We start from the raw sequence: 25699 nt of genomic DNA on the forward strand, positions 1-25699 counted from the left end.
GTTCCCAGAAATCCATCTGCCTTTTGTGTTTGTCGATTTGTCTAATCTTTCCGACCCCTAAAAGAAGCAAAAAGTACCTTCCCATCCGATTTCATCCTCCCAAGTAAAAGCGTTAAATTGACCTCATTTCAGGTGATGAACTGACATCTGCTGAAAGTGATCCTGGCATCAGGCGAGCTTTCTGTGGGAGGGGGTGAAGAGGGAGGCAGAGGACAGCGGCCCCACAAACCTCTTACTAACTCTAAAGATAGTACCTTGAAACACCAACAAGTAGCCTGGACCATACAGCTCGTGAGTGCGGTGCTGAACGCAAGAAACATCATATGCACTGAAGGTGAACATCCCCAGGCCCTGCTGCCCCAGTCTAACCTGACTGGGAGTGCAAAGTAGGGGAGGAGAAGCAGGAACCAAAACCAAAGGAGATGCTGTTTTCCCTTCTGTTTGCTTTCTTATTTTACTAAAGGAAAAAAATGGTATCTGTAGGTTTCCTGGGGACGGATTAGGGCAGCCAGGCTCCTCCTGATGTAAAGTATTTCTCTGGTTTTCTACTAACCTATCAAAACTTAACCAGCATAGTGTATCCCAACCTATGTCTCAGATAACCTTACAGAGGGAAATCACTAGAAGTGAATTTAAGTTTAGATTTATTTAAGTGAGCAGACATACACAAATGTGTGTGTGTATATATATATATGAATACATATTATATATATACCTCCATACACACCCACACACATCCCTTTCTTCATGCTTTCTATATTAAGGAAATAATACACATATCCTTTATAGTTTGTTTTAATATCAGTGGCTGCGATTATTAGCAAAGGATCCTCTTAAAAAAAACTCTAATGAACTAAAACTTATTTTAGTGAAGTTTATTTTTAAGAATAACGATTTTCTTGTAGAATTCTTTTCTTCTGCCCAGGCACTTTTTTCCCTCCTTGAATGGCAGATTTGCAAGTACAATTTCATCTGCACAGAGGAACAATAGCTTTCAGTTGCACAAAGGATTTCTCCCACCCTGAATCCAAACCACAATGCCTCTTGCTCTGATAATAGCTTCTGAAAAGATTTTGTAATGCACAGAATTAATACATGATTATTTCCGCCTCACTTCTCTCATTTATTAGATTCTATAGTGAATTCCAAATTAAAAATAGCACCTCTTGAGTTTTTTAACATTCTAATATTTTGAAACAAATCATATTCTGAAGTTCATCTTTTTGCCCATGTTTACTAAGAAATCTGCATTTTTTTATTATTGCTCAGAAACAAAACTGTCTAATATAAATATAAAAATCAAGGCATGCAAAAATTGCAAAAAATTATAATGTCAAGTTGTTTTAAAATGAATCGTAGTGATTTTTCCTTTGCAAACTGGAAGAGAGGTCGGGTGCAGTAACTGGCAAACTGGGTTTTAAATCAGGTATATCTTTTTAAATTTATGAAGCAAAACAAAACCTCAACTTCAGTTAGTTTTGCTTCAGCAAGGACCAGAATCAGGCCCTGTGTCCTAAAGGAAATAACGAAGTGTAATTGTGCTGAGGCATCTAGAAGGTGAGCTCTCACATCACTGCATGGGAGCTCCTCTCTGCTCTTACAAAGACTTTCTCCCACACTTCCAACATAGGTGTGAGAACTTATTTACAGGAAAGCGTACATTAAATATTTACTGACATTTGCCTGGAATTCGTTTGAAATGTCGGCTCTTCTGCTGCATCATGGGATGATACCGCGGAACGGGATGCTGCTCTTTGATTAGAACAGTGATTTGTGACTCCAGTGTTATGGCTGCTCCAGTTACTGACTCACTTTTGGGTGTATATAAAATGCGTTCTGTCGAGGGACAGGGAAAGCCTACATGAGATCAGATCCTAAGCATTTTTCTTCCCTCTTAAAAAAAACCAACAACCACAAGCCCTCACAGAATCAGTGTACTTGAAGCAAACACTGTTGAGTGTAAGTGGTAGGTGCAATGTTGTTTTGAGACAGGGTAAATCTTTGCCTTCTAGCATTTAAGCTTAGGCCAGGCCGTGTTAAAGCAAGGAAAGACTGGCTGAACATCTCCAAAGCCTCCGTATTTAGAGTCACTTCCTAAGCCAGCCATTTAGGAATTAGTTGTTTTTCCTTCACTGGGACTCTGTGACAGTACACAATTTTCCAAGGAGAAAATCATTCAGAGGAATGTCAATATATTCTGTTACATAAAGTTTAAAAATGCATAGTTACATGTAGCTGAGTTTAATATTTAATTATGTGTAATTTATGTGGTCTATTTATTTGTTAAGCCTTAGGGGGGGAAAAAAAAAGGTGATTTGTTTTTCTTGTTATGCAACAGCTATTGTTCCCCTTCCACCCCAGGCACACGCACCATGGCAGCCCCAACCACCACAGGGAGAGGTGTTCTGCTTTAAAAGACATCCGACTGTAAATGTCAAATTCATAAATATTTAAACATTTTTCTTTCAATTTCAAGTCAGGTCTGACAGGACGCCTCTAATTAACCCTGGGCTCCATTTCAGGCTGGGGCCTTATTGCAGGGAAGAATCGGGGGTTTAGGTGAGGTGAGGAAATCTGTGCTCCTGGCTGGAGAGGGGGGAGAGGGAGGGAGCTGGTAACTAACTCGTCAGATTAATTATTACCCGTTTCATAATTTGATGTTTGGTCAGACATCAAGCAGGATGAAGGGGCAGCGGGTTTATCCAACTGAGTTGGGGGCAGTGGGGACTGTTTCCTTGATGGGGCATACCCGGGGGGGGCGGGCCCCGCTGCCCTCTGCGGCGCCGGGTGTCCCCACCCCGGGGCCCGGGAGAGCCGCCGGTGGGGGACCCGGGGCCGGAGCCGGGCGGCGGGGCTTCGCCCTCGGCTTTTCCCGGCGATTTATGCGGGGTCGCGCAGCCGGCAGCAGTCACCGATGCCAGGGTGTTTCCCGGGGGCGGCGTGGGGGCTGGCCGAGGTGGCCCTAAGTACCAACCCCCCCGGAGGCAGGGAGGGGAGAAGGGAACCGTCTGCGCCCCGACGGCAGCAGCTCCGGAGGTGCTCCCCGTGAAGGGGGAGGGAGGAAGGAGCGGGGAGAATGGCCGACGGCCCACCAGCAGAGCCCCTCTCCCTTCCCCGCCAGCCGCTCCGACGTGGGGGGCACCGCCGGGCGGCCGCGCAGGCGGAGAGCGGCGGGCAGCGGCCGTGCCCCTTCGCCCCTTCCCTCCCGCTGCGGGGCCGCCATCCCCTCCCAGGGCGCGGAGGGTCGGGGCAGGCGTTGGCGCCGGTCCCCTCAGACGTGTAGGGCTTTTGCAAGCCCTCGCCTACCTGGAGCCCATCACTAGGGACGCGGCTCCCCACGGAAGATGCTTACCGAAGTGTAAACAACGCTAAACACCCCACACAAGGTTTCAAACTCTTCCCCGTGTTTCCCGTTCCCGGGTGCAGCCCTGCGCTGGGGACGTGCGGGGTGTCTCGGCGAGCACTTCTTTTGTTAAGGGCAGCCAGCTCCGGGGACGGCAGCCCCGGCTCCGCGGAGAAAACTGCCTGGCAAAGTTAGAAGCAACATCTAAAATCACTATAACTACAGGGAGAAAAAGGCAGGCACGCTTTTTCTCTCCCCCGTGTTTACTCGGGGCATTTGACAGCACTTTTCTCCCATCATTTTCATTGTTTCTCTCGCATAGCCCTTTCCGCGGGTGCTTGTGCGGCTCTTTCACACGGCAACCGGAGAAGGAAAATCGTTTAAAACCGTGGTTGCGACAGCAGAGAAAGAAGAGATTCAGGAGCGGTGCCCGAAACTGCCCGCCCGCCTCCTCCTTCCCGGCGGCGGTGCCGCTGCGCACTCCCGGGGTCCGAGGCGGGGGAGGCGGCCCCAGCCGCCCGGGGAGCGGGGCCGGCCCGCGGGGGGTCCCGGGGGTGGGGGTGGGGCGGCTTGTCCGTGCCTCGCCGATGGGAGACCGAACACCGCGGCGAGGCGGATTAACGTCCCGGGGCGCAGCGCTCGGGGAGGGGGCGCCGGCACTTTTGCGGGAGCTGCCTATTCAGATGCAGATTGCGACCTCTGGCCCCGAGGGGACGGCGGCCTTTCACGGAGATGCTAATGGCAGAGCGCGGCCGCCCTTTCCCCCCCCACCCACCCCGGGCTCCCAGGGCCGAGGCGGCGGGAGCTGCGAGCAGGCGGCGGCTGCCGTCGGTGCTGCCCCTCCCGGGTCTCCTTTGCAAGCCCCCCCGCCCCGCCCGGTGCGGAGGGCGGGCAGCGGTGCGGGCCGAGGGCGCGCTTCCCCCTCTGCGGCCGGGGCAGGTGCCCGGCTGGGGCCGCGGAGCGCGGGGAGGCGGCCCCGGAGCCCCCCAGGGCCGGGGCGGGGGGTGGAGGGGGCAGCCCCCTCCTCCTGGTGGCTGTTGGGATTTGGAGGAGGGGCCGGCTGTGGTTTCGGGGAGGGGAGGCAGGGAGGCGGCGGGTCCGGCGGTGGCTGCGCGGGCGCGGAGGCGGCGGCGGGCGGCACATGCCCGGCCTCGGCGAGCCCTGCGCCCGCCCCCGCCGGCCGGGGTTTACAAACCCGGCGATCCTCCTCCGCTCGGCGCATCCAGGCAAGAAAATCCGGGAGTCTTATTGAACCTGCATTTCCATTAACTCAGCCTCAGCCCCGGCTAATCCGCAGCACTGAAGGCAAGGAGGCTAATTAATGACAAGCTTTTACAGTCAAGACCAGCGATAATTGCTTTGGTGGCCTTTATGATTACAAGATAAAAATGGACCGGGCCTGACATAAGAGCCACTGTGTACACTGCAAGACAGGAGGAAATTAAGAGCTGGCTAGCTGAATACGGAGCAGAAAATTACTAATAGAGGAGAGATAATGAATAGGCCGGCTAGGCATTCATGGGGAAAAATCCATTTTGTTACCACGCGAAATTAGGTGGTGGAAAGGAGTTTGCTAATTGTTCTCATCTTGTAGCAACCAGGACTGAGGCAGGGGCGTGCTTTTCAATTCATTTCCCTGGTAATTGTGAAAGGGGGAAAGCAGGCCAAATGAGTCTTGCTGCAATTTGCGCGCCTGGTCTTTTCATTTTCATGTTGCGTTTTTAATTGTTGCTAATATAGCTTATAATGAAGCTAATGAGGGGAAATTATTGTACAACTTTTTAGCACATGGAGACAAGTGAAATGCACTAGAAGGATTCTCTCCTATTGCTGCAAAAATAATAGTAATCTGGAGGAGTTTGGAACTATCGGGCTTTTTTTTAGCCTTTCCTTCTACAACAGACAAAAGGAAGGACCGCCACCTACTTTTTTCTTTTTTTTTTTTTTTTTCCTCTGTCGTTCCGTGTTTTATTTTTCACTCCAAGCAAAAAAATACTGGATTTTCCCTTGCTGCCCCCCTCGCAGCCCCTGGCCCTGGATGCGGTCCTGCGGGCCGGCGGGGGGGGCGCGGAGCTGCGGGGCGCGCCGCGGTGCTTGCGCGCAGCCAGCGCGCCCGCCTCCGCCTTTCGGTAGTTAAATGCAAGCCGCCGGGAGGGGAGGGGATGGGGGGGGGGCACGTCAGCAGCGCTGTCCCTGCCCGTCCGTTTAGCCTCCAACCTTGGCTGAAAGTTAGCGCTGCCGGGTGTTTTCCCCCGACGGGGTCCCCCCCTCGCGCAGCTCCGCGCTGCCCCGCGACCGCGCAACTCAGGCGCTGCCTCTCTCTCCTCCCCTGCAGAAAAGCAACGTCCCGCCGCTCCCGCAACGCGGGGAAGAGGCAGAGTCCGCCAAATTCCTCCTCCTCACCCTCCTCTCCCTCGCCTGCATCGCCGGGGTCCTGGCGGCGTCGGGGGTCGCCTACTGCCTCCGCCACCGCGCCCACCACCGGCTGAAGGAGAAGCTCTCGGCCCTGGGGGCCGACGCCGGCTCCGACGCCCCCGCTGCTTACCAGGTAAGGACCAAGCTTTCCTCCTCCGGCTTTGCTTCCCCGGGGCGCCCGGCAGAGTCCGGGGGAACCCTTCTCGTCTTGGGAGCCGAGGGGGTGGGTTTGTTTTCGGTGCCGGCCCCCCGCTCCATTCATATTCCCGCGGTTTCACTGGAGCAGCTTTTTACTGCCGGGTATTAATCTTGGCTGTTCTGGTAGTTGCTGTAAATTCGTGCCTAATTAGAAACATAAAAAAAAAAAAAGAAAAGAAAAGAAAAAAAGAAGCACTCGCTATTGAAATTCTCTGAAAAATAACATTAATATCCATAATCTGTCACCCCTGCCACTATTAATAACAAAAAATCTTTAACATTTATGAGGAATGGATTGCACGGTTATCTGAAGATGTCTCTCTTTTTGAGTAATCGACTTCTTCAGGGTCTGATATGAAAAGAGCCTTTGACCCGATCTGTTGCCACCTTCTGCCATTATTCAGATAAAATGAAATCTAATGCTGATAGATGGGGAGGTAAACCAGGACTGGTTCTGGGAGAACAATGGTAGCAGATGTGTACCCAGTAATACAGGAGGACTGCACTCAGATTTCCTGAAATAAATCAGAAACCTCAGGCTTCCTCTTTCAGTTTCAAAAGTATTGGGTGGAGAGACGCTCTGCATCTTCCTGAAGTTTGTTTTAGATCACGGCACTTATTTCTTGGTGTGTTATTGTGTGGTAATGCCTGTGTTATGGTCATATACCACACAGCTCTGGTCTGCTATCCCAAAATATTTGGAGTGTGACGAGGAAAAAGAATTCAAGAATGTGTAAACATTGTTGCTGTAGTATCTGTGTCTGCTGTGCACTCATAGGGTCTCGCTAATGGCACTCTTCTGTCAAGTTTTATTTTACCTTCTTTTTCTGCTTAGGATCAGACATTATGGCATTTCTGTATTCTGGAGCTGAGATAGATTCAAATTGGCAGCTGGGAGTCATAGGGGAATAAACTCATATTTCCTCACAAAGTTTGGGTCTGCCTGTACCTCTTATATGTTAAAGACGTAATGTATTAAGTACGTCTCCACAGGCTGGGTCCAGGGAGATTTTAGTACAGAATAATAAATATGAATGTTTCTGTAACAATTAGTATCTACAGGAATGGTTTCCGGTTTAAATGGAATGTTTATTGCAAAAAAAAAAAAAAATCTTTAAATTACTTTACCTCTTTAAATTTAATGACTTCCAAAGCGAGAGAGAGCGAGAGGAAGAGCATTTCCACTGGAAAAAAAGGAGTGTCCTCCAGGATAAAGTGTGGACAAAACAGCAGTTTGTCAGATCAATTTTGTTTGCCAAAGAGACAGTAGCCGTAAATATTTTTGTTTGGTTTTAATAGGGAACTTGCTGTTGACTTATTTAAACGACAGAAGCAATAGGTAGTCTTTTTGTTCCGTTAAACGTGAATACAAGAATTCCTAATTTTAAAAAAAAGCCCTCCAGGTTCCAAAATCACACTTGAAACTGAATTTGTGATAATTAACAGGACAATCTTCCTACTGACAGCTCTAATTAATAGTATCTGTAATTAAAATCGTGCCCTTCCAGGAGGAAAATTGTTTGAATTTCTTGGAGTGACCTTTTTTGCCGTTTCTCCTGGGAGTATAGTGGTTAAGTTGATATTGATTTTATAATGAGCTCTGGTTTGTTTAATAAGAATCTGTAATCCAGACACTAAATGAAATGTGTGCTTCATTTCTTCCCAGATTTATATATATTTTAAAATCTTCCTAGTTAGATCTGAGAGTGACATTTTCTGTTCAAAAACAACAACACTGCTTCGAGGATGCTGCCCAGTTTTTCAATAGCAAGACTGTATTAATATTCTTTGTTCCTGACCTTTGAGCCCAGTCCTAACCACCTGACTTCTTAAACATTTCCATTGGTTTTTCAGGGGAACTGTACTCATGAGTGGGAGGAAAAATGTTTTTCCTTAAAAACAAAGGTTTCTAAGGGCTTGGCTCTCCTCCCATGGAAGTAAATGGGAATTTTGCCATTTGTTTCAATGGCAGCAGTAGGAGGCCCCAGTATAGGCAGACAAAATACTCAGGCAGTTTTGATGCTGCTAAGTAGCATTTTATCAAAATGAATCACTGAGCCTGGTTCTGTATATAATAAACTATTCACATGGATTTGAAGAGAATAGGATTGAGCCCTATTTGCATCGTCAAAATCGCCTTATGTTGAGCGGTGTTAGATGTAATGGATATCTGGTGTGATGCATGTTTTGGATAACATCAGTTAGGTCTCAGAAAAGCATCAATTACCTTTTTCCTCATCTTCTCTGATACTCATAGGGGAATAATGTAACCCGTATTAATACAGGGGAAGAAAAAAGCAGATAGCTTTGAAAATTGTACCTACTTTGTTCTCTTCTGCTAAATGTTTCCCAAGTATCTACTTGGTTAACTCAGTATACTTTAAAAATATGAAATATTTCAGCAGCTGCTGCCACTAGACTTTAAAGCACGATACTCCAATATGTTGCTGCTTACAGCTTAAGTGACAATTCAGATATTTTTTTTTTTTATTTGAAGGGGGAAAAATTGGTTGGTATAAAAAGGCCTGGTGGCCCAATGTGATTCAGAGAGAACACTGAAATATCACTTCGATTCACATGCTTCTCAAAATGTCAGTGGTTTATATCTTCACATAAACAAGACTGACCTAAATTTTCAAGATTTAGCAGAAGCATTTTTCATCCTAACCCAGTTCAGCCGGGAGAGTTCATTCGGGGTTTTACTCCTTCCTTACTCACCCTGTGAACTTCGAAGAGTTTTTTCCCACAGCTGCTTTTTTTTTTTTTTTTTTCTCCTTTCTTTCTAGTTTGCACAGCGAAATACCAGCTTGAGAAGGGGAAAACAGACAAACCATATTGTCAGGGAAATAGCAGGTTGGCTGCTAAGTCCCCCCCCGCGCCGGAGGCGTAGCGCCTGTCACGCGACGTCACTCTCCCTGGGGCGCTCGGCTGCCAGCACGAGCAGTTCTTGTGGGAGCCCGCTTATCTCCTAGCACGAGTATGGCTTGTGTAAGTGCGGGTAGAAGTGACCAGCAGAACAACCGATACCCTTTAAAAATTGAAGCAGGCAAATAAAATCTCTGCGGTGCCCTTGGTAAGCTGCCAAACGGGCCGATACCACTTGCAGAGGCTGCGGCGTGAGTCTGGTTCTTCAGGTGTTTGGTAAGGCAAGGAGCTGGCCTTCCAGGTGTTAGAGTAAGGTGGGGGAGAGTAAACCCTGCTTAAAGACTAAGTAACACTAGGAAGGGTAGATACACAATTGCAACTTCATCTATCTTTGAATCACTAAAGAACAAAGTTATAGGCTGGCTTAATTAGACAGTGGCTAAGGAGCTTTTCAAAATTAATGGAAATAGTATATCTCGGAAAATGTTGCATGTGCAGGAAACACATTTTCTGCATAAAGGCGGACAATTTTTGCGTACCTTTTAAACACGTCTCCTCTTCTTTCAAATCACACGTGTAACGATTAGATAAGTCAGCGTTAGCATTCAAGGATGACTAAAAAGAGGTTCTTACTGCCTCCGCGGTGCCCCTGCGCATGTGCACACCTGCACCCGTGTTTTTAATTGTTGCTCGTGTTGCTTTGATCTTCTTTGAAAAGCAAGTTTAGCATTCTGCAAGCCCACTCTCTGGTTCGGGAGATTAGGGCAGAAGCGTTTTAGGAATTTTCAGCAGACACTCTTTGATTTATTGCACAACACTGAGCAGATTTTCTTCATGCACTTTGAAGCCTTTAGAACGTAACCCAGAGAAAACCGGGCATTCAGACATGGGGGGTGGGCTGCAACCAGGGCCACTAAGTGCACATCTTACTTGTCACTGCTCCCATTAGCGAGCAATTTATTAATGTAATGAGTGTATGTTAGTGACTGCTACTATTTAGGGATGCTCTGTTTGATTCAGGGTGATGTATTTGTGAGTCCAGCTGAACCCTGGCTTTTGACCCCCGTGTGGGGAACGCTGGGTTGTGCGAGATGCTAAATCATCAGCGTATTTTATACTTTGCACTGCAGAACTTTCCTATGAGCATAGTCTTCTGCATCGCTGATAATGCTCTGCAAAACGTTGGCCATAATGGCATTTAAAGGCAAAAGTTAAAATGCACTGAAGCTGGCTTCGAAAAGCCTGCCTTTTAATATTTTATGTCAGTAATGTTCTTTTTAATTTTTCTTCATCTCAGCCAAAAGAACTTCCTTTAAAAAGCGAGGGGGCAAAGACCAAACAGTTTGCAATGAAGTTCCTTCTTAAACTGCCTGAAGTATTCAAGGTTACGTGAGCCGCGCGCTGTCAGTGCAGCTGGATTACATCATCAGCTGTTTTAAAAACTTGTTCAAATAACTTGATTTGGCAGGCATATAACTGTAAATTATATGTTAAATTCTACATCATTACATGTATTATATTATATATAAATTATATATTCCTTTGTCAAATACAGTCTTATTAATTACATGATCCTTCTGGATTCAAAGCCACTAAGAACTTCTCTGCGCTTTTAAAGATTTGATCCTGCTGGTGTTTTTGGTTAGAGATGTTAAGAACACAGTATTTAACACAATTACAATAAATATTTTGCTGCAAATATTTTAAAAGGCTCCATCTGAAAGAATCCACTGGAAACATACTATCTACTTAACCATCATGCCTGTTTTGTGGGTTTAAATACAGATAATTCATTACCTCTAATATGGCTTCATATTTTACACTCTAGACTGACTTTCATAAGCAAACATGTTGTTATAGTATTAGACCTTAACGTTATAGCAATACTGTATATCAACTCCTTAGAAAATGGAATTTTGTGAACTAAGTGAAATGGAAAAAAAAAAGGAAAATGTTGTTGTTCGTATTTATCAGGTTCTCAGTAATATTCAAATTACCATCAGGACTGGGACCAAAGTAAGCTGGCAAACTGGGGATAGTCAGTACCATGTATTACCTCATAGCTATGTAAAATCGTTTCATTTTCCACGACCCTCACTACACTTAAACAAAAAAAGATATCACTGAGGACAAAGTGTATTCAGTACATGAGTATTTAGTAAACATTTCAGTAAGGAATACATTTAGTAAGGATTTTGGATAGATGAAAATTTTGCCTTAAGGCTGAATGCTAGGAAGGGCTTGCTTGTGTTTTCTTCTGGGAAAACAAAGGACATAACGCATTTTTAATCTTTTCTTTTCCTGTGTCTTTATTAAAAGAGAAAAGAAAAGGTCATCTCACATGATTGTGTAAAACAACAGGACAAACTGTAGTTGTTTGTAATAAAACATACACGGGGAGGTATGTGTATTAGAAGAGTCGTTCTTGTCCACTTAAGTCTGCTTATTGTATGTTATGCAACAATTTTCTCTATCTTTAATTAGAATTTTGTCTTAAAATAAATTCTTAGGAACCTGCAAATACATGGTATGTAATGTTGTTACATAAACCACTGTACTTTAAGATGAGACAGTGTGCAAAATATATATTCTACGCAATAGTCATGCATAGCAATCATGGGAGAGAAGAATGAAGCGGGGAGTGTTTTCAGGTGATCAGAAGAGAGCTTACCTTATGTTAAACACTTCACTGAAGTCAGGCAGTGGATGGCCAAAGCAGAATGAGGCAAAACAGGAAGTGTACAAATATGGATTTAACTTTTAATCTGTTTTTTATCTGATTAGTGTTCAGAACAATCCACAATTCCTGTGGTGCAGTGGACTATGTAATTCCCTAGCCTTGCTTCCTGTGGTAGCCGTAAAATTGAGTTAAATGGTGGTAATGTTCAAAATAGCATTTCAAAATACCGTATGAATTTATAAATCAGCAGAAATTTATCAAACATGCCTGTTTGATAAATTGGGGTATAAATAAATAAATAGGGGTATGTTATCAATCATACCCCTAGCACTGAAAATCAACTTCAAAATTGTGCTTAATGAGAAATGCCCATTTTAAGTGCTGAAGCTTAATGGCACAGATTTCTGAGGGCACTTCAGGAAATCTGTATTTGAGCTTGTCTCATCCGTCTGTGAGGAGCAGTGCTCTCCCGTTGCCTCCTCCCCGGCTCTGCCCGGTGCTCCAGCCCGCACTGCCCCAGCAGCGGGGCAGCCCCCGGCGAGCGGCGCTGGCTGGGTGAGAGAGGGTTGTTGGGCTTGTTAGGGGTAGCTCTCCTCCAAACTTTTCTCATTTGAGAAAATAACTTTTGTAAATTACTCAGTGTTGGAGAAATGGACTTGCCCTGACCAGAGGAAGGCCCTGGGCTGCTGCAGCAGTGGCAGTGCAGCAATGCTTTTGAGTGAAATACTCTTTACATTAGAGCAGGCAGGCGGAGAGAGAGGGGTTTTGCAGGCATGAAAGGAAAATGGGTACACATACAACTCCTGGAGTGCTTGGATAAGAAGGTGCCATGTGGGTTTAGATTTGAGTGATATAAACCATCTTTTTCAAGTAGTTGGCTGTTTATCTGCGTAGGACTAGTGCAAAGTGGCAGAGAGAAGGTGATGTCGGCCCTCTCCCCTTACCCGACTTTGTTTATTTTTCCCTGTCTAAAGAATACGCTGTTTGAGCTTGGTGTTTTGTGGAACAAGGACAAACGTGCTCCAAACGTCTTGCAATATATAATTTCTGGGTATTTAGGATGTAAGAAAATGCTAAGGAAAAAATAGTAGGAGAGGAAATTAAGTTAGTGACTCATTTTTAATTAGTGGGAAATCCAGAGTCCTTACCCAAAAAGGCATTTCTTAGAAATGTGTGCTGGAGGTGCTCTGGACTTGCAGGCTGCATCTCACCTGGAACAGTAAATTGTTTGAATGGCCCTGGCAGCGTTTCAGGCCAAGCTACCCAACTTTCCCCCAAACAATTTCTCAGCACAGTTAGCACAGGCCAAGAAAAAGACATATATTCATTCACCAGGCAGTTTTCTTAATAGTTTGGCTGTGACCACCCTATTTTAGAGAGTGAGAATTACTGTTGCTTCACCTGCCCTAACTCCCCTTCCTGGACCGCTGAGGTCCAGGCTCCTGCTCCCGAGCATCCCTCTCCTGCTTCAGAGCCCCTTCCACCCGTCCCTGCCGCGCCGCGGGCTGTTTGCCAGCTGAGCGTGGGCTGGTTCTCGATAAGTACAATGGATTGTCTCCCTCTGGTAAATTGATTATGTCCCAGGGCCTGTACGTTATAAAGAAGCCAAAGATAACCACAGCCTTGCCTAATGGGCTGGAGAATATTTGATCTGCAGTCCCAGGCAGTACCTCATCTCAAGTGTCCCGATTTCTTTCTGGAATAACTATGCTGTCTTCAGTGGCATTTTTTTCTGCGGTAATGTAGAGGATAATCAGGCCTGTCTTTCCTACACACTTCTGCCCTTTTTTCTCTTTCAGGATTTTCCTTTTTCTTCTGGAGCAGCTCTGTTATCATGTTTCAGGTTTGACACATTCTTCTATTGTATATTCTCTGAACGCTCAGCAGCCAACACTGTCATCTGGCTTGCTGAGCCTTTCATATTCCCTCAGAGTGCTGCACTAGAAGAAAAAAATACATTTTTTCAAGTTTTTAACTGGGAAGTTTTTTTATTTGCAGAACAAATCTTGTATCAGGGTCGTGTTCCCTGGAAGAGAGAAGTTAATTTTGTGTACATAAAGAACTGTTGTAGACGATGTTTGTCGGTTCTTGTAGGACCATGTTGCCTGTGAGCAGGAACAGGTTGCAGTTTATTCTCTGAAGTCTGTAAGGTACATAAAAAGCATTCTCCTTACTGCTTTCTTCTGGGTACATCTGCTCATCCTGCACATTGGTCTCCCACGGTGGGCAGTGAAAGGGAAGAGGCGTGGGGGACGCAGGGTCCCTTCCTTTCTCCTTCTCCACGCGGGCAGGGAAGACACGCTGTGCGCGGCAGCGTGCTGGCAGAGCAGGTCCGCGTCCTGCCCAAAGCCAGCGAGATCTCAGCTTCGGGGATCTCTTGTCCTTTCTGCACGGTGTGTTTGTGCTCAGCCTTAGTGAAGGATTTGAAGCTGACCGCAGCCACCTAAGGTTTTCTGCTGGTAAACCCGTATGGACTTGGCTGTTTTGAGGGACAGCGTACAAAAGTAGGTTTTGAATCCTCAACTTTCCTCTGCCTGTAGCCCTGTTGTATAGCTCTTGCAGGGACGTTGCAAAGTTGAATATTCCAGGTGGAACTGTGATGTGTTTGCTCGTTTTATTGTGGTATAAACTATAAGAGAAGTAGTTTGCGTAGAGCAGACTGGAGCTCTCCCGGGGTCACGCTGCTCAGCTGCTCCAGCCTTCCCAAAGGCACACGTGAGAGGTGGTGTCTCCAACAGCCTTGGGAACGCGTGTGACACGTGAGGGCAGGGGGACCCATGGGTGGCCTGTGTGCAGAACTACAGAGAGTTGGATGTTGAGGGTGTGATTCGTGTTGACTGGACAAGAGGCCTCGTTTCACTCCTCTCAACAGGGACAAAGCTACAGCTCCAGGGATGAGGACTTCTTATCCAAGATGTCCTTTTCATATATTTATGTGCACAACAGAGATCGCAATGCTTTCTAGCAGTTTAAAGAACTGTAAAAGAAAACTTGATTGGTTAATGCACAACCAGCAAGGTATGGTGAAGGCCTGAGACAGCTCAGCTGATTTCTTCGTGCTGTGATTTTTGCTATTGCAGGTTCTAAGCTCTCATAGTGTGTGTCACTGCTGCGCAAGTCGGCTGGGGCATTCCTGCAGCTCCTCATCTTCCAGTGCAGCTTCTCAGCTTTGAGCATGCAGATCCAGTTTTCATCATTTGTATTCCTACAAAACAACTAAAGCAAGACTGAAGAAAGGGTCTGTAAAAGAACACTCCTGGAAGTTAAATCCTTCACAGAACCAAAATTAATTTGGAAGGGGATAGGAGAGAATAGCTTTTGAATTGGAGAAAATACATTTAGTGTAGGTGGCCTACCCAAAGGAGAAAATGCATGAGGTTTTCTCTAAGCTTTGCTGACCAGTTTCTAGACTTTTTGCCAAAGACAAATGAGTGATGTTTTATTGATGTTTGCTTGGGGTGACTGCATTGTGAACAAGCACAGCTTTTGATCAGGGAAATAGTTTGTTAAATCTTTAATATTTCAGACTGATAAAGTCCTATTCATTTTTGGTGAGGTTTTTATTTTTCTGTTTTCCTGGCTGGCTAACATAGTTGCAGGCTTCTTGATGATTCCTGCTTTTTCCTTCTACGTAGGACTGCTGCTGCTTTGCAGAACTGTGTTCTGGCAGCATCTCAGAGATTTCGGAAGTGGCTGATCTTGCTCTCCAAAGTGGGAACAGCTCATCGTTATCATGATAAAACTCACTTTTGGTATTGAGTTTACATGCTTACCTTGGCTGATTAAAGCCACCCCCTTTCTCCTCATCAAATGTTACCTAACATGGAGATATATGCATTTCATGCAGGTGGGAAGGCTTTTCCTTGGTCGTGCTGTCTGACAACAGCAGAGGTATATGGTTTGAAGTGGGCTGTAGTAGAGCCATAACTACCAACCCTAACCATTTTCTAGTCCTGCTGGTCTGAACATCCCCCTAATCTTCAAAAATGTATCAGGTAGAATATTCACATGTCGGAGAAATATTGATCTTTCCTATTAACTATGAATAGAAGAACGAGGGAAAGATGAAAAGGAAAAATTCAGTATGCTGCTGCTTTTCTCACAGCGTGGGGAAAAGAAACTTGGATTTTACCTTTTTCCAACTTCTGCTGGAGTCCATCCTGGCTTCCTGTGAAAGAAAAATGCCTCGTGTGGAGTGAAACTGTGATGTGCTGGAAGAGGTTTTGCTGCAGTGGATCACAGTGGAAAGTGTCAGTGGCTGGCTATCCACGTAAGATAGGAGGAGAACTGTGATGGAGCTGAACATAGTTTTGGGAGCAAGAACAGTCTACATTACATAGTGAAATTATGTCATACAGCATCTCCCTCTGTACTCTGGGGAAATAATACGTACAGTAAAATGGGAATGTGAGCATGTAAATTCCATATACTGTCACCCACAAGAGTGAAATAAAGAGCTGCAATTCCTAATTAACCTCACTGGAAAGCTCTTGGGTGTGAAGTTAAAACATACAGAAGGGTTGCCTAGCAAGCTGTTCCAAATTTCAGCTTCTTTTTGAAGGTCTGGGTCAACCCGATGGCTCTCCAGGCATTGTTGACTAAATTTTATTTGCTTGTTTGAGGGCTTTAGAAGTTAATTAAGTATAAATCAATGCTTGAGGCTTCTGTGAGTGCTGGTCACTCCACCGCCGAAGGAACGCTGCAGAAATGGAGGGAGTGAGGAAAAGGTGACAAGAATGATTAAGGGCATGGAAAACTCGTATGAAGAGAGATTGAAAAGACAGATTATTTCTTCCAAAACAGTACCAAGTGGCAGCGTAGAAAAGGAAAAAAAGTATATAAAACGAAGAAGTGAAGAAAGAGTGAAAGTCTTTATTTTGTCTTCTGCCTAGCACCAGGGCAAAGACATTCAGTTATATTAAATACATAAAATAAAAGACTAGTAGAGGAAAAGCTATCTGCATAATACAACTGTAACATGCAACACTATTTCTGCAGAATGTTGTTGATGCACAAGTTGTTAGTAGGAATCTCAAAAACCAAATAAGCACGTGAGAAAAAATATTCTAGGTAATGAAATAGCTGATGACGTTTTAGAAGATGTCTGTAACTTCATGCCCCAAGTATTAAAATAATCCAAAGTTAAGATGTGACCGTTTTAGGAATACGCCTACCTTGTATGTGTTCTCCTGTGCTGTTCCCACGGTGCTTCTTGCAGACAAACTGGTGCCTGGTGGAGAGGTCTGGGGGTGGCATTAACCACCCCTGTGCTTGCGCGAGTTGGCAAAGGGAAACCCAGGAGCTTCAGTAATGGCCAAGGAAGTTCTTTTCTTTGAAAGCAAACACATACATTAACTCCTTGCTGCTGCTGGTGGGTATTTGTTGTAAGCGGTGCCACGGGGCAGGTCAGGAACGGCAGGGAGGTCTGCAGCTCTCCTCTGGGCAGGCGGTGCCAGGGCACGACCGTCATGCGGTTGAGAGCACAGTTGTACGGGGAGGCAGGGGAGAGCCCAAGAGAAATGTGCATTTTTGCTGTTGTTGCTGTTTTCTCCAAAATGTGAAGTCTCCCTGTAACTCTGACCATCAGTACTGAGTATAAAAAACCTCTCAGTTTTTCCAGAATCTCCTGTAACACTATAAAGCGAATGTGTAAAAATATTGACCAACATTTTTAATCCTTGAAGACTTTTGTGTGCATGTCTGTTCTCAGAGACATGATGGAACTCATACGTACTATTTTTTCCACAGTTTAGAAGAGTTTCTCTGTATTACCAAGTTTTTTTGCTCGTAATAACCTGCTTACTTAGAAGCTTTGTGCTTTATAGATCCTTTTTTTTTTCACAGTTTTCTTGTTCACAAAATTTGCATTTGTTCTTCCTAGCAGAGTTAGAGGAGTGATTTCATTTTTATTTTCAGTGGGGAATGGGTGGAAAGCAATGACTTTAGTTTTCAAATCAGGAGAGGGTAATGACTGGCAATTTCAACTGTCATGATAGATGATGTTATGAAAAAACATTTGTCGCTGATGGCCATCCTTGATAAATACTTCCTTACCCCAGCATCACTTCTTACATGTATAGCCACCTTCTATGAAAAAAAAGTATTTGAGGTTTTTAGAAGTTTTTAGACTTCTTCTTGTATTTCTCTGTTTTTAGTACCTCTGTTACTATGAATGCAGTTACACAGACTTAAGGAGAAGCAATAATAATCTTTGCAATGGCGTAAAATAACATTTTTAGACATAAATTTGTGGCTATATGTTTCTTTCTTTCCGAGGTAGAATTGCATGCTGAGTCCTGCTGGCGAGCTGGGAATTCTTATTTCTAGCAGAAATTATCTCCCATTTTTAGTCCTGCAGGGCAATAAAATAGTGGACTACACAGCCTTAATGTATATCTTTCCTGAGAAACTACAGCTGGCTTGGGACTGCATTTTTTGCCTGCTTTGGGCCCCAGGCAACTGTAAACGCTGGGAGTGGAAAAGGAAACATTTGTGGCAGTTATCTTTTAGAGCGCTGGCATCTGCTGGAAGCTGGTCGGGCTTTGGGTGGGTTAGACAAAGTCAAAATAGATGATGAATTTGCACATGGTTCTGCATGGCCTTTCAGGTTAATTCAATCGTTACTACGGTTTATTTGTAACCCATACTGTGCTGTACGGCTCTCGCTGTGCTAGCGGTGAATTTACTGTGCAAATTCATATTAAGAAGCAGCTGTGCCCTCATGAGCATGTATTTGAGTTAGTTAAGATGAACAAAATATGGAAAAGGTGAAGTTTGTTTTACACGTTATTTTTCTCTGTCTAGTTACTCCTTAAGAAATCTTTCCTTTTCCATCTTCATACTTACCATATACATGTAAAACGCTACATGCAACCACAGCTGAAATGTGGGAAATGCAATTTAGAAACCAGCATTGGTTAAAACCACCAAAAAAAAAATTCCTTCTTTTTTTTTTTTCTTTTTTCTTTCTTTTTTTTTTTGTGGCAGGTAGGTCAATCTCGTATCCTGCTGCTTCCAGAATTACAGCTGTCTGAATTGCAAGACCAGTAATGCTCAGACACTGTCAGGGACGCCCTGGGTGCTTTTACACCAATAGATCGCATGTGACTTCAAGCCTATGGTTTGCAGATCTTTCCTATTAGAAATAGTCCCTGCTTTCCTTGGAGGCATCCAGGTAGTCTCTTTAAATCCTGAGAGAAACCACCATGATGTCATTATGACCATGACGTCATTATGCAGGGAAAATACCAGTTCATATCAGATTAAAGAAACATAAACTTTCTTCGTATATTTTCTATCTGTGAAGTCCAGTGTACTGCAGTCCTGTTAAGTCAGGCATCTGTTTCATAAAACTCTTCCCTCTTTTAGAAATCAAGGATATAAACTGTCGTACTCACTCTCACCGTCCCAGTTAGAGTGGTCTCTTGTATTTTTGGATAGGAAAAAATCCCCAGTAGAGTAACCTAAACATGGTCTTCAAATTTCACTGATCCTCTGGAAAGCAGTATTATCCCTAAAGATGCCTGTGCTTTCCTGGCATGGATAGCAGGGAAGACACACTACTGTCATTTCAGGGAAATGTCATTAGACCTATGCTGTCATGTCTTCCTTGGCGACACAAGCCATGTAGAAGACCTCTCCCTCCTTCAGGAGCTTCTGGGCTATTTAGATGTCTACCTCATTGATGAGAGGTTACTGAAAGAATTAAGGTAAAAATATTTCCTTAAGCTGTATTGCATAGTCGGTGTCTTCGGTTCTGTGCAAGCCAGAAATTTTCACGACTACTGGACTTCTGGAGATGTGTACAAGGTGGTGATGGCTTTTTGTTTGTTTGTTTTGGTAGGATAAGTCTGTGCAAATGCTTGAATTTAAAGAGAGGGAATAAAACAAATAAATACAAATAAAGGAAGAGTAATTTTCCATGTAAGAGAGCCATGTTTTCTTTGCCTTTCCCCTCCTGCATGGCCTCTACTTTCTTTGTGTACATGAAGAAAGGGGAATCGTAATTACGTGAGTCACCACCAGGAAACACTCGCAATGCTAAAATAATTGAAATTTTTAATTTCACAGACCATAATCAAAATTGGGGTTTTGTGAGGAAAATGAGTCTCAAGCCTGTGTTTGACTGCAGTGCTCTCAAAGAGAAACAGCAGACCTGCCTTTTAGGTCATTTAAAAACCAAACAATGCAAAACCCCTACACCGAGACTCGGCGTTATATCCAGATGTACAGAGGGTGGTGCAGTACGAGAGGGCAGATAGTAAACTGAACCGGACAGACTAAGGCTGTATTGACAGATAAATACATTTTACTTTCTTCTTTTTTTTTTCCCCCCCTTCCCAAGATCTGTCACATACAAGTCTAGATAAATATGAATTGTACAGAGTATGGGTATGTAATGATACATTTGATGCTGTGTCTCTCAAAATGTAACTCTCAAACATTTTTCCAGTATCTCCCTTTGTTCCTTTTCTGAAGGCACGCTGATCTCAGTAGTTGCCTTTTCTGGCAAGGATAGGAAATGTATGTACAAATATTCGACATATGTAAACAGCTCTCTTACTCGTGGACAAAAAGTATGTTAAAATGAAACTAAAGCTTGAAAGTAGGTTTCAATAACTCAAAAATGAATGGTAATAAAGCTGTAATTATCCCCAAAGCTACAAACACAGTAAATAAGTTAAAGTTAAATTTATAACACCTGCAAGCATATTAGGTATGCAAAAGCAAAACAAAGGCAGCCAAATGACTTTAGCTTCACCCTGTAGTAACACTAAGCAAATTTAGTTAGAGAATAATGATGTTTGTAGTCCTAGATTCATTTGTTTAAAAAAGTGAGCTTACCTTATTTTCTCATTTTTTAAATCTCACTGCGTTAAGACTGCATCCATAGCAGAACAGTTAAATCCATGCTGTACGTGCAGACCTCAGCTCATCCTGTGAATAATGCCTCCTTAATTTAAAGGAAAGTGAGGCTACTATTTAATTAAATGTATTAAACCTGAGAAGAAAAGCATTTTTAAAGATCTTATTCTTCTATACCTAGCATATAAAAGGTTAAATATATTCTTAGTTTTCATTTTGTTATAAAGTATAGCCTTGAATCCTTTAGAATTAATAGTCAGCATTTTTAATCTAAAATTTCTACAAACCAATTTTGTTTCGCATGTAAAATGAACACAGTGCTCTTGTGATCATGCCTGCTTAAGCAGATTTGTTTCTGATAGAATATTAGGCAGGTCAGGTTGAAAGGGCTTGGTGTACACTCAGCTATCACTTTTAATAAACAGTAATTTCTTTGTCTAATGTCTCTGCATTTTCTTAATAATTATACCATGGAAGGGTTTATTCTCTTATATTTTGTTAATTCTGAAAATAATTGTGCCACACTTGTTTCTGGACTAGCTCAAGTGATTTCCATTTGTTACGCAAAAGATTTTTAAAAGTGTGGAAATGTTAGGCCTATTTCCTGGACTTTATTTTTGAAATTATGTACATTTGGGGAACAGTTACAAATATAGATTATTTTCATTAATACATAGTAATGAAATTACATTTCTTTTTCTAAATAAACTGGAAAGTTGGAATTTCCCTCAGATCCCAGGCTCCTATTAGGCAAATCTGAGGTGAATGTGACTGGGGAAGAAGAGCAGGATTTTAGATATGAAGCTGTCTTCATTTACTTTGGACTGAACAACTTCAGTTATAATGCGCCTGGTACCAGCTAGATGAAAATGATTCACGTGTGGTGGTCAGTGGCTGACTCGGACTACCTGAAGATATTCCATAGTGCATTCGCATTAAGTAGGTATATTTTAATAAACAGCAGCATCCTCACTGGAGGCAGCTTTGAGGTGCAGTGGTTCATCTTTAAGAGTAATGAGTGGAAAGCCAAGGTGCATGTTGGCCATCTGTTAACCAGGATGCTCAGGTCAGGTCTCCTGCCTGTAAAGTGCCACCCTGAGGTTTTCAAATTCCATTTTTGCAGATAAAACAAGGGAAAAGATTCAATATTGACCATTCAAGCCTCAGTTCCAGCTGGTTTTAGTTCCATGCTTGCCTATACTCTTAGTCCTTACCAGGGTGTATATATAGATTTCTCTCCAAAACCAAACATTTTAGTAAACTATGTGCTCTTAATGGATTTTCCAGATACCTACTGTATTAGTTGAACTTGATGGAAGATAAAAATTTCTCCAAATTATCATTTGCTGTCTTGCCCTTCTGTGACACTGATGGCTGCCATGCATCACGAAGCCAAGTGGCAGCAAATGCCGCTGCTGGCACTGGTTGGGGATGTCCAGAAGAGGTGGCCTAACACTTCTGGTGGTAAGCAGGTTGCATCTCTAAACCAGAGCTGGACCGGTGTCTGTGGGGTTCATTTCTGAACAGACTTGATGCCTCCTTGGTTGAGAGGAGAGTTTCTTACTCATCTCTTCAAGTTCAGAGACCCATCTAACAAAACATAGTGGTAAGGCTGGCTCTCCATCCATGTGGGTTGTTGTCCATTAGGGCCACAAGTCTCTTAATGCTCTTTAAATGTGGATAAACTACATTTATGCCGCAATGTGGTTCATTCACAAGTGGACTGTATGGATTTGAAAATTCATTTGTTGTACCTGAGGAAATAATCGTTGCTTCGTGCTTCTCCCTGTCTCTGTGAGGACAACCAAGTATTAGGAGACTTTAAAACCTCATTGGAAGAGGTCCAGGGCTTTTCTGAGAATATTGTTTATGGTTTGTTTAAGGTTATCAATTATGTCTCAAATAAAAAGCTCTCTACAGATGATCATTGTGCTGTACTTTGAACTCATTTAACTGGACATTATTTACAGAATATTTATCTTGGTTATGGCAGTTTTTGTCACACAGTGATATTACTTTTCCATTATATACTGCATGTGACCACCACATAAGTTTGATAATAAATGTTGGGAAATAAAAAACAGAGTAAGTGCCTCAGTATGATAGCAATTCCCATGTGATGGGAAATAATGTCATAAACTTCAAATTACCTTTTAAATAAATGTTTACGTCCAACCCATCCATTAGATCATAGCCCGAAGGGTCAGGAGGATCATTTCTTCATATTTCACTGTATGCATTATGATTGCTTTTTTAGGTGTAAATGATGTTTTTAAATGAAGAATGGCACTCGAACTATACACAAACAACGGCTAGACATTACTGAGTCGCAGTACGGCAGAAATAGCCTCAGCCACTCGGCTAAATATAGAAGTGCAGCAGTAAATTGAATTCATTCTTAGAAAATATTTTTAATGGTGTACGTGCTGAGACGATACAGAAATACAGCTCGTGTCATTCTCACAGTTTGCAGCTTTGACATTTTAGTCATGTTTAGACTGTAATTGTGGTTTGGTAGATGGCTGATTTGCTAAATGCTTGTGAGAGTAAAGATTTTGGAGAACGGGGAAGAGCATACCTGAGCGTGCAGAGAAGAGTACAGGTAACAGACATCATATTAATGAGGGTCTTAACCATCTAGGGCTTTGTGCGCTTGTGCAGTGATGCCACCTCTGTAAGTGCCCAGGGATGGTGTCTCCCTGAGAGCACCCAGTGTGGAACACCCCACACGTTGAGACCCCGCTATTCCCAATGCCTTTCGTAGGAAGGGGACATTGCTGACCATCTCAAGGATGAACCAAACCCAAATCCCACGTTTAGACATTTCCCTGCTCTGAGCTGGACCTCCCTAGTCCATATGTCCTAGAGGAACCCATGTGGCTCCCCAAAACGCCCCACGCATCAAAGCTTTTATACGTGGCGGTGTTAACTGTGTTACCCCTGCAGCACTAGGCTAAAACCCAACCGGGAGCTGAAATGGTTGGGTTAACAGAGAGGTAGAAGCGGTAGGTGTCCTGAGACTGACGTACACGTGGGGATGGGGCAGGTTCCTCAGCCTGGGCTGGCTGGGAGTGGGGGAAGGAAGAGCTGTCAAGGGGCATTAGGCCAATCTGGAAATAAATTCAAACAAAACACTTCTGTTTACAGGCAGGGGAAAACCCATTGTCTTGGAGATTTAAAACACCAATCAAGAAATTCAGTGGTGTTTTTGCTGCAACTATGATTTGACCTTCCTGTTTACCTTAAACATTTTTTATGGCGGTGTGCAGTGACGTGGTTGCTTTGTTTAAGGTATTTGACAGTTATAGCAGTTCTGGGAATAATTGTTTTGGTTCTATATATGTCAGGAAAGAAATATATTAATACTTGAGATCAGGTTACTTTTTTTTTAAACTTATCTATATTTGTTGTGTTTCTCAACTTTACCTTCTTTCATAAGGACCATGAACATGTTAAACTTAGTTTTAAAACAACATTTCTTAGTAACATATTAAATACTTTATGTCCAAAACATTCTTTTTAGTTGGAGGTTAATCTACTCTAGAACCAGTTGGTTATAATATTTCTTCTTTTGTCATTATCATTTGCGTAAAAATGGTATATTAATTTCTTAGAGTTCACTTGATCCTGATGCTTTTTTGTTAGCAGAGGTCTGTAATCCTTTCCACAGCAACCACTTGTAAAAGCAGAGGATTATGACTTGAGGCAGGATATGAGCAGCAGGAACAGATCAACTTAAAAACAAAGATCCTGTTTGAGTACAAATGCTATTGTTAGAACAGAGTTGGGGTGAGTCAAGTGGCAGGATGTCTATTAGAATATAATAAATTCGTATCTACGCCACATGGCATGCTAGCCAGAAGACATGTCCTTTTAGCAGTTATGTGATAGACTACATATTTTTATACCTTTACTTATTATACTTTTGCCTAGTCCAATAAACCATTCTGTCTGAGAATGTCTGATATCTAAACATCTGAACGGCTTTTTGGTTTTCTCTAGATTTATTTTTCTGTCTAAAAAGTTTCCGCACTGTTCTACTTTTCCCAAAATCTGCTAGAAGTGGGGATTTGAAATTACACTACCACAAGGTCGTTCCGAGGTTGGTAATAGCCATTTTGGACTATTGCTATCTTTTCTTATGACATGTGTGATCTTCCAGAGAAAAGGAGGAGGAGAGATTTTTTTTCTTTGTCCCTATATTTAAAAAAAAGAAATACAATAACATTTTTTCCTTTATTAAAAAGTCTTGGTTTTAATACTGATAGTTTAACTGACCTATCTAACACTAATATATGTAACTCAGTTTCAAAGTATTTTTGAAGCTTGATTTTTTTTCCTAATATTTTTCCTGTTAAGGTCAGTAGGAAGTAATGAAGGTACCAAGAAAACATTCTAGTCAAAATGTGGAAAAAACCCTACTTTTTGTAAAAATTTGAAAAATTCTTACATGGCATGGACGAAATTAATAAATATACAAAATGCGGTAATAGAGTCAGGTAGCAGTTTCACCTGGGACAGTCTGTACAGTTATTCCAACAACTGACACCACATAGAAGGAGTAGTCTGTGCTTCCCAAACTTCTGTTCGCTGTATTTTTGTGATAGACAACAAAATATATCCTGTTTATATATTATATGAATTTCATCTCAGTGTATCTTAATTTGTACATGTATATATATTTATATATACAATGTATTACACACCGTAAAATAGTAAAATTCCACATAAGCATCTCTAATGGCAAGTCAAACAGAAGCTTTGGTAGAAGAAAATGTTTGGAGGCGTCTTTCATCATTGCCATGTGGTGGCAAGAAGAGACTCAATATAATGGTTTCAGTGGGTTTGTTTGAATGCTTGCTACTGCATGGATTAGGATCCCTCTTCAGTGTCCTAAAGTTTGCAAGGTTAAAAAAAAAACGTAGTCTTAAAGTTCTATTTCTAACTCCTGCCTGAAAAGATTTTATTGCACTTGATATATGGAGGTTTTCAGATCATCCTACTGATGGCACTTGGGCTGCAACTATATTATCAATGAATAAGAAAACAGAAGCCATGGCATTTCAACAGTATGAATTCTTCAGACTGTATTATTTTGTTAGCCTGAGGCAAGCGACTGTGCTCTTAGTACTCGTCTGTGCAGAATGAGTAATGTGAGACAAATGTGTAACCACACCCCACGTGCAATATGTCCAGATACTATGGACTAGCCGGTCTTGCTGCGCGCCACAGGCAGCCAAGTATCTCTCATGGACAATAGACGTATGTTAAAAAATGATAATTTTATTATACTGTCTGGGATTTCACCACACACAACTGATTCTAAAAGCATT

The 25699-nt window shown here is 43.1% G+C and overlaps 1 protein-coding gene across 1 annotated transcript in view; it reads left to right on the forward strand.

The window, feature by feature from the left end:
- Positions 1 to 25699, forward strand: part of PTPRN2 (protein tyrosine phosphatase receptor type N2) — a 674564-nt gene that overhangs the window by 559582 nt on the left and 89283 nt on the right. Inside the window, exon 13 of the mRNA XM_075144119.1 lies at positions 5679 to 5891. Within this exon, the coding sequence (XP_075000220.1) occupies positions 5679 to 5891 (213 nt within the window). The remainder of the gene's footprint in view (positions 1 to 5678; positions 5892 to 25699) is intronic.

This window comes from Calonectris borealis, chromosome 2 (genome assembly GCF_964195595.1).
Source record: "Calonectris borealis chromosome 2, bCalBor7.hap1.2, whole genome shotgun sequence".
NCBI lineage: Eukaryota > Metazoa > Chordata > Aves > Procellariiformes > Procellariidae > Calonectris > Calonectris borealis.